We start from the raw sequence: 14,811 nt of genomic DNA, 5'->3' as shown, positions 1-14,811 counted from the left end.
TTACGGCGCTGATGGAGGGCTACTGGAACGTCACGAGTTGAAGGGTCACATCGCTTGGAACGCTTGCGGCGCAAACCCTAACTAGGGTTCCTTGAAGCTGAAGGCAGATTGGGCCAATTGGGCCGATTAAATCTTGGGTTTAGAGTATTAGGGGTAGGGTGTAAATGGGTCTGCTGGGTAGTTCTAATTTTGGGCCTACGGGCTATTGTAAATGGACTATCAAGGAACTGTTTAATTTTATTTTTTAATTAATTTAATTCTTGCAAACCCGGGTAAATTTGGGCTATTACACCTCCAACAAGGGAATAGGTTTGACTTCTAGACTCATTTGTCAGCAGAACTTTCAAATTGATAGACTCCATTGTCACTGGCCGGTTAGACTCTTTAATTATTAATGGCTTGATCAGAACAAATTATATTAGATGAACAAATTATATTAGATTAAATTAAATAGAATGAAGAGTTGTGTATAATTTGAGAGGAGATTAGGCGGAGAAAAAAGAGTAAATAGAGTAGAATCCATTTCTTGTCAAGAAGTTTGGAGAGGTAAACTCTTTTTATTTTTAAATTTGGCTTATCAAAGTTGTTTTGTTTTAGAGCTATGACATATATAAAATAAATTAATTAAGAGAAGATGCATATATTTTTTAATTTGCTTTTTCTTTTATCAATCATAGAAATAATGATTTTATCACCAACGAAAAAGGAAACAAACTAAGCACACATGGCAATCTTTTATTGCTGGCTGTCAAATTTATTTAAATATAGTATTACATAATATAAAAGAAAATAGTAGTAGTGCAAACTATTTTATTTTGTTTGGACAGCCTCATCACCACTCGTAAATTGCCTAGATACGATAGAGAGCAATTAATCAAAGCAAAGCTAGATTATTTAGGCACGGAACTGGCGTAGATATTGGCGGTTAATACTTGACCTTTGGAATTTGGTTCAATACTTGCCCATGCGGTGTATTCAGAATCGGCATAAATAATCCGATCTTCACTCTTGTGGCCGTATTTAAGATTGTTTGCAACTTGTTTCCAATCAATGGGGTCATTAATTTTGAACATCTTAGTAGAGACCTACAATTGATAAATGAATGGATTACCATATATGCTATAATATATTTTATTTTTAAAAGAAATAGTTAAGCTTTAATATAATTACCATGTGAAAAAAGTGAAGTCAGTCTGATGCTATACCATGGGAAAGAATTAATTAGAAACTGAGAGATTAATATGCACCTGATTATCAGTGGTCCAAAAAATGTTCCACCTGAGGCTATGACCGACTTCATACACAAGAGCTCCGTTCAGATAGATGGCTGGCATAGTCAGCGTAAAAGTTGCTGTTTCTGTATTCTTGATCGTTTCCGCAGCAGTTTCGTAGTTCGACAAAGCCAATACTAGATTCTGGCCAGCATCATTTGTAATAGTGCACTCAGTGGTAGCAGTAGAAGCCATTTGTAGTTGGTTTATACAAATTTCAGCTATATACTGAGTCTGATTTTTTATTTGCTTGTGTTGTGCTTCATGCAGGGTTCCATACACACATATTTATACACAGGTTTATAGCATAAAATAATCAAGTCAAGGAGCTTATAATTATTTAGCTTGAGCCAAGTCAATAAGATTTTATTAATTAACCAAGGTTATGACTTCATCGAAAGTTCTAACTATATTTATATCCTTATAACTATAAAACTTTTGTCCTTACTTTTCCTTTTCTTTCAATTCATTGTCCCGAAAACAAATAATATACTTTTTCTATCACATAAATCTATTCATATAAGTAAGCTGCCCTCCTATCTATAGAAAAAGAAAAGGGTAAAATGGCATTCACATCCCTATAACCATCAAACCCTTGTCTTTTTCTTTTTCAAGTTCATTGCATCGAAATGATCAACTCATTAAGGTGGATCTCCTCCCCCACCCTCCCACCCAAGTTTATACAATCAATGTCATTTTTAAATATGGTGACTAGAATTTCAATATACAACATGTTTAGCAGCACTCTTAATTTTGTGTAAGATTTTCACTAAATCTTGACATGGTTAATATTACAACTATTAATCATTGTTCATATTTGATGGATTTCAAAATATATTTATTAATTACATTCCAATACTATCCGACCTAATCTAGGGAGCTAGTTTTATTGTAAATAAATTATTAAGTGAGTTTTATTTGATAAATCTACCACATTTAGGTGAGTTATATTATTAAGGTCATGAAATTTATCACCTTTGTAGGCATGGTCATTTTTAGTTTTCTTAGTGAATATCCTCATCTTTTGCTTCCATTTCATCATTTTGGATATAAAATTTGTTTCCATATTCTTTTCATTTTTTAATGGATACTTGATAAAGTTTCACCAAATTCTCATATGTACGACAGGTATGTGACCAATGCGCACCTTATACCAATGCCCCTTGTTCAAAGTTCAACTCAAGCCGAGTTGAGTCTACATAACCATGTTGGTAGCCTAACTTGCACAAAGGTCTGGTAGATTCGTAACATTAGTACCTTTTCATTCATAATGAATTAGTGAAGTTTCTCCAACTTTTCTCGAGAAAAATCTAACTTCTGTAATATTAGATTATGTGGAAATTAAATGAATGCTCACCCAAATGTGAGAGTGTTTCTATTTTGATTACCCAACTATAGTTTTTTTTACGCTAAAATTTTTGAATTCCTTTTTTCTTAAATATAGGTTTATATACTTGTGAGGAGCTTATGCATTGAGTGAGACACTTATTTAACTTGAGCCAAGTCAATAAAATAAATTTATGAATTTATCAAAAGCTTTATTATGAAAGGATAAGTATATTTAAATCCTTATCATTATCAAACACTTGTTTGTTTGTTTTTCCTTTCGATTCAATGCGACGAAAACTTCAACGAGGCATTGGCTCAATGCCAATGGCAAAGTTGAGGTCTCAAGTTCATGTCCCACCTGATGTAAAATGTCTAGGTTCTTAGTTAATTTATTAGTTATTGAGTTATTTATTGCTTATAATGGTTGAATGCATTGTTACTGTTATAACGACAAAAAAAAGAGTTCAATACACCGAAAACAAATAATTTAATTTTAAAAAAACATAAATAAACTCATATAATTTTTTATTCTTTTGCTCAGCCTTAAAATGTTGTATCAAAAAGAGAAAAGCCCTGGCAACTGGAAGAAAAGAGGCTCAAAGATAAAAAGGACTTTCAGAACACAACAATCATACTCGAATGCACCCCAACACCCAACAAGAGAACTCTCGAATATATCTCAGAACTCAGAAAACAAACATCAAAATGACCTTAAAGTAGAAAACGAGACACCAAGCTAAATAGAAACAACAGACTCAAAAATCAGAGATAAAGGCTTAGAAAATCATTGTAGCAAAGAGCCAAAACCATCCCGTACATCAAGATATTGCCTCCACGCTTCACTATCAAAAGTCTCTTTGTAACAGCCCGCTTGGCAGAGGCTTAATATCAAGATACTGTTTGGCGTATTAGTTGGTAAAGTCAAGGGTAGAATTTAGTAAGTAAAGTGTTTGTTTTGGCTTAGTGGCGAACTCTGTGGGATTCGCCATTTCGAGAACACAAAGTTTTGGCGAACTCTAGGGTTTTGTGGACTCTTCTACTAAGTATCCTTCCACCCTAGATGTCTTGGGTGAACTCGTTAAAATTGTAGTTCTGATAGATTTGTTTCTATATTCAGTGCTTGATGACTTAGCTAGTCATGTTGGGGTTTAGTTGAGACCTAATTAGAATTGAACTAGAACACTGTAGACGATTAGATTTAAAACTTATTAAGTGCGTTTAATCACGTGAATCAATGGTGTTAGTGGGATTATGTGAGCCTCTTGCTAAATTCTACATCATGCATACCGTGGGCAGGGTGGCGTGTAGAAATGTTTTGTGTGAGTTCTTATAATGAAATGCAGTTTTTGTTAAACTCTGTTTTATGAAATCTTTTGTTAATTCTAGAAATATATATATATCTATATCTATACATATATTAGTGTGTTTGATATAATGAGATGGTTTAAGAGATAATACTTTAGGCGTGTACGCCAAACTGTTCGAATGTTGTTTTTAACTATCAATGATGTACATTGAAACTTTTGTAAAGGGAATAACTCTATCGACATTTATAAAGCTTCCGCTAAATGTTTTGTTTAAAATGTTTTACTTGGCGTATAAATAATAAAAATTATTTTCTAATTGTCATATTGAGGACTATGCCAGTATCTTAATATTTAAAATTAAATTCTATTACTTTTGTTGAATACATATGATTTTAAGTTGTGACACTCAATATCAGACCCACTTATCGGGTCGGGTAAGGTGTGTTGTAAGTTTTGGTATCAGAGTCAAGGTTGAGTCGGTTCTTGAAAAATCGAAGGTTGTGTCACGCCCAGCCATGCATGATACATTTCTGGCTTAGTCCTTGTAATTTCAATTAATTTGAATCTTATTGTAGTGTTAGTGAAAATGTATAAATGATCGAGAGAAGCAACCGGTGAGGAAATAGAAAGCCATGTACCCCTGCTCAGGAGCAAATTCCCACACTAATCAGGGTGCTGCTGGCAATGCTTTTAGCAACGCCTTCTCCACTATGATTACCCAGATATTCGAACAGTTCATGGGAACAACCCAAAATAATCACCTTTGAAAATGAGGTTGCCTCCACACTTCATTATCAAAAGTCTCTTGAGGTCTATATAATCAACAGAGACTTAAAAAAATAAGATACCATAGTCGATAAGCACCTCAAAACAAATCACATTTGATAAGTCAAAAGTAACATATTTTGGCCTCACACTTAATGCATTATTGGGTGATTATTTGACATTAATCATGAATTATATATTCCTAATCCTTTATATTCATATTTTGGTGCTTAATAGGGTGTTTGAGAGTAATAAGAGTGAAGAGCGGGTGGACATTAGAATTTTTGAGCATTCCGGTAGTTGTACGCATGCAACAGATTTTCACACAGGCAATCTACATGACTGTGTGTTTTCATACGGTTGTGTGTCCAGGATGTGTTGATCCCAGTCCACGGCTGTAAGTTACAATTTTTAGGGTTTTTTCAACGCCTTGAAAATTTTAGTTTCGAATTTCGTGCCTAATTGAGATAAGTTCGATAATGAGGAAGAAAAAATAAGAAGAGGTAATTTGAGCATGTAGTGGTTGAAGAGATGGCCAAGTTGGAAAAATGCACGATAGAAATTATGGATGGCTATCATGATTTGTGTAGGTTGTGAGAGTGCATCAGGATGGCGGACCTTTTAGATATCTATGTTTAAAGACCAATTTTTGTTGTATTTTGAAGATGAGGAATTGAGAGAGAGAGATTGGTTGAACCAGAGCGGTCTTGCTTACTTGAAATCTTTGTGGAGACCATTTGGTGGTCCAACTTCTTTTGTGCTTCAAACAGAATCACTTGGGTTGAGGTACTTGGAGTACCAATTCACATGTGGAATTATATCACATCCAAGAGAATTGCAGAGAGTTGGGGTTCTTTAGTTTCGTTGGGTTGAAATACATGTTCTACGGAAGATTATAGAAAAATGGCTCTAGCAATCTTGTCCAAACAATTGTAGAGAGTGGATGAGGTCGTTATTCTCCAGTTTAGTGAAGAAAGTTATCATTTTAGAGTTACTGAGATCACAGGTCCAGTTACAAGGAATGAACCAAAGCAACGCCATTGGGCTTTAGCGTCAGAATGGTGTCCAGAAATCGCTGCGTCTGAGTCGAATTTGCAAGATACAGGCTAAGTTGAAAAGCCGCTGGAAAAAGGTATGGCGATAGAAGGCGAGAGAACAGAAATGCCTAATATATAAAATCATCGAGAAGAGTTGAAAATTGGAGAATGGGAGCGAATAGACTGAATTTGTCAGATGAAAAACTCTTGAAGAAATTGCAGGGATGGTAGTTCCACAAAGAACAAGAAAGAATACGAAGTTGTGATAGCTAGAATGGGCGACAAGACACTAAATGAATCTGCTAATCAAAAGTCGGCTGATCAACAGTTGCAGGAAGTGGATGGGCTGAATTAGAATGGTGGCATTATGGAATAAACCTTATATCGTGTCCAAGTGTAGAGCCGAAAATAGTAGCATGCATAACAATGACCAACTGTGTAAGAGATCAGAAAAGAGGAAACTGTAACATGGGAGATGGTTTATTGCATGATGGGAATGCTCATGAGAATAGGTATGAAAAGTGGTTGGTGTCCCAAATGGGATGAGTTGGGCTAACAGTGGTGTACAGCTTGGAGATACTTTTGGAGATTTGATGAATGACACACTGTCAATGGTTAAATCCAAGAATTTTAAATTAATAGATGAATTTGTTATGGTGAATAACTCCATGAAAGTTCCGATTGAATTAGGGAAGGATAACTCTGAACAGAAGGAGAATGCACGCATGGAATCAAAAAGAAAAGAAAGAGAATAATCACTTTAAATGGAAGTTCTACGGTGAGGCGGATGAATTGGTGCGTCGAAAAGAAAGTAAGAAACAAGCTAAAATAACCGGGAGTAGTTAAAAAAGAAAAAAGAAAAACATTCCGGTGCAAGTATTGTGATGTAAAAGATTGGTAAATAATTATCATTGAAGGCCTTGGAGTTAATCCATGAAGAGTGAGCTTGTGAAAGAGCCTTGTTGGAAGGTCCATTTTGAACGTGTGGTGCCATTTTCTGTTATCGAATTTGTTTCATTTTTTTTTGAAGGGAAAAATGACCCGAAAGTCAACCTCATCCTATTGCATCTTAAATAATCATTTTAAATGCCTATGTTGGGGTGATTTTAAGAGAGTTGTCTGTTTGGGAGAGTTCATTTTGGTGAGAAGACGTGGGTTGTGTTGGTTGATGTTGCCTCTACACTGTGTTGGCTGGTGTTTTATGTCGACAGTTTCAGTATTTTGGTTCTATCCTAGATGTGTTTTTATTCTAATTTTAGGCGCTTTCTTCTTAGGGGTGTAAACGAACTATTTCTGAAAGATTTGTGCCTTCTATTTTCTAATCAAATATGTTTTATTGCTGAGAAAAAGAATTAATGTGTAACTACTCTTGTGGTTAATCTATTTCCTTTGTTTCAAATTACAATGTAAAGTTACTGAGTGTTGCTAGTGGTGTTATTATTATTTAGTTTAGTTTGATTAGTATTTTCATTAAAGTTGTATTAGAGATATGTTATGTAACAACCCAGTTTAGACCTTAATCGGAACAGTTGTTTCGGGACCACAAATTCGAGTCAAAAAAATATTTTAGTATTATTCTTGGTGTTTACAGTATGTGAGTTAAAATGTGTCCAATACTATCCGATCTAATCTAGGGAGCTAGTTTTATTGTGAATAAATTATTAAGTGAGTTTTGTCGAAACCATTTTTGGATTTGAAAATAACGGGGATCTACTTTTTAAAACTAAATGTGGAGTCGCCAACAATCTTTTTGTTTAGGTGTGATTCGGATCACCTACTAAAATATTTTATTCCATTTAAATGAATTTTGGCCTACGAAACTCAAGAAAACGGGTTTGGGAGTCAGTTACGTACGAAGATGGATTAGCACCCTCGCTACGCCCAAAATTGGTACCAAATTGATTAAATAATGTCCTTATTTCTAAAAGATATTTTGAAATACGATTTCTTTTAAAACACTTGAATGACTCAAATTGGACGTCAAGATTCGCTTGTTTCAAAGGAATACAGTATCACATCTAGCACGTTAGGACACGATCCTTTAAACGCTCGAAACTACGATCAATTTCGATTTCTAAAAGCCCATACATTTGAAAATTACAAAAGGATGTTCGCTTATTTAGTCCAACGAAAAAAAAATGAAACCCAGCACGGTAGGGCACGCTTTCTCGAATTTCCAAACATTGAACATTGCCTTGTTTTAGAGTTTAGAAAGTACAGATGAAATTTCAAAGGAATATTTGATTATTTGGACAAACGGAAAATAGAAACCCAGCACAGTAGGGCACGATTCCTCGAGTTCCCTAACATCAATTATTACCTTTGTTTTAGTGATTTTCTAATAAACAATTGTAGAAATAGCTCAAAACGCATTAATTTTACTTGAAATAGAATGAAATAATTGATTTTTAAGAGTTAGAAATTATAAAGCGACATTTGTAAATCAACAAAAAATGAAAACATAGGATAATATGCATGCATAAAATACAATAATTGATGAATGAAGATAACATAACCTTACTTAATCAATCTAATCAAACAATTGAATTTAGCTAATTTAAGCAAGATGAAACCAACTTTCTAAACATGTATGGAGAACAATCGATATAACAATAAAGAAAACGCAAAAAAATAGCACAACGATAATATACATAGCCTAATACATTACAATCAATACAAAATATCCAAAAAAAAATAATTTTAAAAAAAAAACTATGGTATAAGACAACTTTAAAATAATGATGAACATAATATATGCATTGATGAATTGATAAATTAGAAACTATTTGTAAAAACAAACTAAAGATATATATGCAATCATTAAAATATGTATTACAGGATGAATATTTTTTGAATTACATAATATATAAAATGTTAAAAAACATTTATTAAAATACATTCGATAAAGGAAAATTTGAATAATATATAAAATATAAAAGAATAGCAAGAAGACATAATAAAATATAATCTTAGGAAATACACATACATAACATATATATGCATAAATAGATTTAGAAGCAATTATTGGTAAAAAATATCATGAGATTAATAATGTATATAAAATTAAATTTTTTTTTCATAAATCGTATATGTAAAAGATTTCAAAAATATAATTAGGTATACAAAGAGAAAAATTGTATATAAAATACATGAATCTAGTGATGTATATAGATTAAACATAGGTATCAATAAATATATACATATATAATAATAATTTAAAAGATATATTATGTAGGATTATATAATAAAATATAAGAATAAATTTAAAAGAAATTATATGTATAAAATAATATAAGATTAATAATATACATGAAATAAAATTAACTTTAATCATGAATTGTATATGTATAATAATGTACAAAAGAAACATATGTAAAAATATTACAAATGGTCAAAATGATACGCTATATAAAAAAATTACAATAATGATTGTTGAAACCATTTTTTTAAATCGAGTTTTGGAAAACGGGAATTGACTTTAAGAAAAACAAAAACGGGAGTCGCCACCAATATTTTTAGGTGTGATTAGATCACCTTATAAAATGTTTTGTTTTAAAACATTAATTTTGGTCTACGAAAGTCGAGAAAATGGATTCGGGAGTCAGTTACGTACGAGGAAGGGTTAGCACCCTCGTAACGCCCAAAAATTGGTACCTAATTGATTATCAAGTGCCTTTAATGTCAGAAATTTGAAAGTTTTAAGATGCAAACCTCTTTTAATTAGAATGTCTCAATTTTGAAAATTAAGGCTCACTTATTTTAAACGAGTCAAAACATCACATCCAGTAAGTTAGGACGCAACATTTTAAAACCTTCGAAACTAAGCTCGTCTTTCGAAAATTTCTATCTCGAAACAACAAAACGCCATATCCAGTAAGTTAGGACACTATGTTTTGAAATCTCGAAATAATTGTTTAAGTTTTGAAAACTCAAAATCACTTAGAAGGGTGCTTGACTATTTGAATTCAACGAGAAAAGTCACAACCCAGTAAGTTAGGGCACTACCTTTCTCGAAGTTTCCAAACATCAAGCATTGCCTTTTATTTTTTTTAAAAAAAACCTTGGAATATTATTTTAAATGACGTTTTAGGATGACATATTAATGCATCATGAAGCATAGATGTACAAAATATTCTAACATTTCCATACAAACATAAATAATATCATTAAGACAAAACTAAATAACATGAACATACGTTTAATGAAAAAAATCATACTAGGGTAAATATAAGATAATAAGCAAATAAAAACATGAGTAAACTAAAAGAAAAAAATATACAACAATATATATCATAAAATAGCACATAAAAGAAATAATTAAACATAGCATATAAAAAAATGAAACTATGCACAAATAAGATAAATGACATACACTAAAAAAATGAATAAATAGAACATTTACAAATTATAAAAATATAATGCAATAGTTCAAAATACATGAAATGATAATATAATATATATATACATGCATAGAAAATATATATTTGAAAATAAACTATATAAAAAGGTTAAATATTATAATATATAAAATACATAATCAAATGTATAAAAGATAGGAATAAATATACATATTTGAAAAATGAAGAAATTAAAATAAAAAAAAGGGTTGAAAAACTAAGATAGACGAAGAATAAAATAAGAACAAACCACAGAGAGTAAGAACGTAAGAGGGAGAGAAATTTGAGTGAATGCTCTCAAGAATTCTTATTGCTTCCCAAAACTCAAGTGTGTTACAATGAAGGGAGAGGCCTCTATTTATAGTTGAGCCTCCCCAAATCCAACGGTACAGATCAATTACATCAACGGTTAAGATTAAAGGATATCTACAAATTAAATCTCCAAGATTACAAGATCATATCTTCAAGATTGCATATCATATCTAAGATTGCATATCATATCTAAGACTGCATATCATATATAAGATTGCATATCCTTAAAGATTATATTTCCATATGAGTCAAGCTTATAGATGGACCTTAAATCTTTTCAATTAATGGGCCATTCCGATTGGGCCAAATTATATGTTTGTAATTTTGTACTGGACTTGGACTTTGTTTTATTTTTATTTTTTGGGGGTTTATTATTTTAATACTGGAATGGGCCGGGCAAAAATGGGCTATTACAGCTGCCCCTCTTTCCTCATTGTCGTGTAACGAGAATAGAGCAAAGACTATAAAAGGACCCATTTTGCCCGGTCTCATCCGCTTCAGACTTCATGGTCCTCAATCTGCTCCTTGCAAACTCAGGATTGTCATGTTGATGTTTTCGATCTTCTCTCCGTCGAATACAAAGATGTCAAATCTACTACCTTCGATTCGTTCCTTGACAATATAGATATGTCAAATCATCTTGGATCTGCTTCAGCGTAAACACCTGAAGGTCAGATCTGCTATGTCTTCGATTTGCTTCTTGTAAACACAAGGATGCTAAATCATCTTTGATCTGCTTCAATGTGAAAAAATCCGAAGGTCAGATCTGCTATGTCTTCGATCTGCTCTCCGTCGAATATGGAGATGCCAAATCTGTTTATTCAATTTGTTCTCTGACAATACACAGATGTCAAATCATCTTGGATCTGCTTCAGTGTAAACACCTGAAGGTCAGATCTGCTATGTCTTCGATTTGCTCATTGTAAACACAAGAATGCCAAATCATCTTGGATCTGCTTTGATGTGAAAACATCCAAAGGTCAGATCTGCTATGTCTTCGATCTGCTCTCCGTTGAATATGGAGAAGCCAAATCTGTTTCTTCGATTTGTTCTCTAACAATACAGAGATGCCAAATCATCTTGGATCTGTTTCAGTGTAAACACCTGAAGGTCAGATCTACTATGTCTTCGATTTGCTCCTTGTAAACACAAGAATGCCAAATTATCTTGGATATGCTTCGATGTGAAAACATCCAAAGGTCAGATCTGTTATGCCTTCGATCTGCTCTCCGTCGAATATGGAGATACCAAATCTATTTCTTCGATTTGTTATCTGACAATACAGAGATGCCAAATCATCTTGGATCTGCTTCATTGTAAACACCTGAAGGTCAGATCTGCTATGTCTTTGATTTTCTCCTTGTAAACACACGAATATCAAATCATCTTGGATCTGCTTCGATGTGAAAACATCCAAAGGTCAGATCTGCTATGTCTTCGATCTGCTCCGTCGAATATGGAGATGCCAAATCTGTTTCTTCGATTTGTTATCTGACAATACAGAGATGCCAAATCATCTTGGATCTACTTCAGCGTGAACACCTGAAGGCCAGATCTGCTATACTTTAACCTGTTACCCTACTACTTAGGGGGTTAAGGCACATCTTCCATATGCTCCAATACTGCTTAGGGAGATAAGATCCGCAATTTTGACCTGTTACCCTACTGCTTAGGGGAGATAAGATCTGTAAATTTAAACTGTTACCCTACTGCTTAGGGGATTAAGGAGCTGAATTTTGTAATTTTCAATCAATCTTGCTACATTGTCCACTGGGGAATCCACCTGTAGAATTGATTTCCTGGAATTTATGCTTATGCCAAATAATTAAGATGCCATGATCGAAATGAGTCAAATGCTCCTAATTAGACATATTATGATGCAAAATGTTTATGAAAATAACTCCTATTTTGGACGTCATCACTCATTCATCTATCGAGCTTTCCACCTCGTTCTTCTCGACATATCAATCATACTCTGCTCGTATGCCTCGAATCTTCTCCATCAATTTGGTCTACCGTACCATTCCCCGAATGTTACGACCCACTGAAGATGTTTATGAAATGATCCTTTCTTAAGATCAATATTGCTTAAAACGTCCAACCACCTTTTGGACTGAAGACGAAAATCTCTCGAGTATCTCCAACCCATACATATAAGAATTCCTTAAACAATTGTCTTGTTTCAGTTTCTTGTATTATCTAGAAATTTCCAGAGTAATATGCAAAACTTCGTTTGTGAAGATATTTTAGTTCATCTATCATTATTTCAATGCTACATGCTTTATGAATAATGGGAGACAAATAAATTGATCCTGAGGATAATTAGATTTGGACAAATTATTGGAAGGAATGCAAAAAGATTAACCTGAGAACATATCTTTGCGAAGAAAAAGAATCCAAAGATAGTAAATAGAACAGAAATCAGATGCCCCAGATATCGCCGCTCGAGCGTCTATACACCAGCTCCATAAAGACATTCTTGAGTTCAACATGTGTATAAAAGATCCGAAGTAATTCGTTGATGCCTCGATATGTAACATACTTCACTTCTCATCGAATCCGGTATAGCAAGGTCACTGCATGACTTTCCAAATTTGAGTTGCCCTTTTGGGTTTTCAACTCAAAACCCTTTTGGTCTCAAGGCGCCCTTTGCAGGTTTTCACCTTGGCCTCTCCATTTTTTCTTTTTTCTCTTTTTTTTCTTTTTCTTTTTTTCTTTTTTTCTTTTCTTTTTTTCCTTTTTTTGAAATAGAAGTCCCAAAGTACCCTTTGCGGGTTTTCACCTTGGCTTCCCTTCTCCTTTAGACAAAGTACTCATTGACTGAGTCTGAATTCACTGGATCAAATAAATTCTTCCTATCCATTTCTTGTCAAAATCAGTGCACCTCCAGAGAATGCCCTCTTCGCAACATATGGCCCTTCCCAATTCGGCATCCTTTTACATGGGAAGGATCTCTTTCAGTACAAGGTTTTCTTTATGAAATTCTTTTGGACGAACCTTCTTTGTCATAAGTCTGTGTCATCCATACTTTGTACATTTGCTTAGGATGAATACTTTCAAGTTAAGTTTACTAGAGGTATTCAATTCTTGACTCGATCAAAGCTTAGAGGAAAAATCTTGATTCATAAACCCATGAGAAAGGGATTGCCTCAGCAGCAGTCCTGGCTGTTGTTTGTCAAACCCTACAAAAAGATGGTTCAATGATTCTCAGCAGACAAGAATGAAGTTGTTGACTTTATCCTTCAACCTGAAAAGCTGAGGTACAGAGATTACTCCCAGAGCATACATCCCACCATGACTCGATGATGTTTCTGAAGCATCCCTAATCTTCATAAATTTCCCCCAACTGTGAAGCTGCCAAATGAGTGTAGCAAATAGGAGCCACAACAAATATGGCTGTGGTGCTCCTTTGATACATATAGGATAGAGAATGAACAAACTATTGCAGATCATCAGCTGAAAACCCAACCTGGTCTAAGAGAACATGATAGTGGGTCTGCCTCGTGATTTCGATCATTCCAGCATGGGTACCAAGGTAAAAATAATTGTTCTTTGGATGGCATGCTTTGTTGTCAATGACAGTACCATGTAGCACATTGTTAGGAGATCCTGTTGAAAAAACTTGGTATGATGGTTTTTCGTACAATAATAACCACAATCTTTAGGGTTCCACTTCTCGTTAAGGAACTTGCAAACCTCAATAACTTGATTGAATTGAGACTCGTTAACCCCATCCCTGAAAATAATGATTTGATCAGGTTTCCTCTTCCCTGAACTTGTATAGAAGTCTAAGAGAGCTTCCTTCATGATACCGTCATCCACTTTGTCAGAAACTGTTTTGAAGAAAGAATCTATCATTTTAAGCTTCAGAGACTGTGTACGGCCTGATGCCCCATAGCTGGAAATCAATGGCCACTGCCTGGAGCTAACCATTGCAGCTATTGACGGCACATCAGACTGCTCAGGAAAGCCAAACAATGCACCCATTCCAAGGATGATGGTTGGAACCTTTGAAACAACTGGAATTGAAGGTGTTTGCCCCAGCGTAAGCATAGAGAGTAGGCGATAGTTTCTTATGCCAATTTTTACCAGTCTGGGTCATCTTCTGTAATTTGTTTTTTTCTTCTTTTTCTTTTCTTTTAGCAACCTTTGTTGTACTGTGGTATGGTGCATTATCTTTGAAAAGACTGCAAACTTTTGGCATTGTGTAGTTATATATAATCTTTTTTTTAAAATGGATGACTTTTGACTTTGTAATATTGGCATATGAAGCTATCTCCCCCTCTTAATGGAGTAGTTGACGTCCACAAAGATGAGTTATTGTCAGCTTGAAACTTTTGACGAGCTCGGGCCCATAACATACATGCCCCATAAGTCTTGACTCCTTTAAATT

At 33.9% G+C, this 14,811-nt stretch overlaps 1 protein-coding gene and 1 pseudogene across 1 annotated transcript; both read right to left on the bottom strand.

Annotated features, from left to right (window-relative positions):
- Window positions 1-706: 706 nt before the first annotated feature.
- Window positions 707-1,545, bottom strand: LOC107904405 (uncharacterized). Its single transcript, XM_016830767.2, has 2 exons — window positions 1,248-1,545; window positions 707-1,085 (listed from the first exon to the last, which is right to left on the bottom strand). Exons 1-2 carry the CDS (start codon window positions 1,464-1,466, stop codon window positions 891-893), a joined length of 414 nt encoding a protein of 137 aa, XP_016686256.2. The 5' UTR covers window positions 1,467-1,545; the 3' UTR covers window positions 707-890.
- Window positions 1,546-13,655: 12,110 nt separating this feature from the next.
- Window positions 13,656-14,471, bottom strand: LOC107903042 (protein argonaute 4-like; annotated as a pseudogene).
- Window positions 14,472-14,811: the final 340 nt, after the last annotated feature.

This window comes from Gossypium hirsutum, chromosome A05 (assembly GCF_007990345.1).
Source record: "Gossypium hirsutum isolate 1008001.06 chromosome A05, Gossypium_hirsutum_v2.1, whole genome shotgun sequence".
Classification (NCBI taxonomy): domain Eukaryota; kingdom Viridiplantae; phylum Streptophyta; class Magnoliopsida; order Malvales; family Malvaceae; genus Gossypium; species Gossypium hirsutum.
The sequence above is the reverse complement of the archived record's forward strand: the minus strand, read 5'-3'. Positions and strand labels throughout refer to the sequence as shown.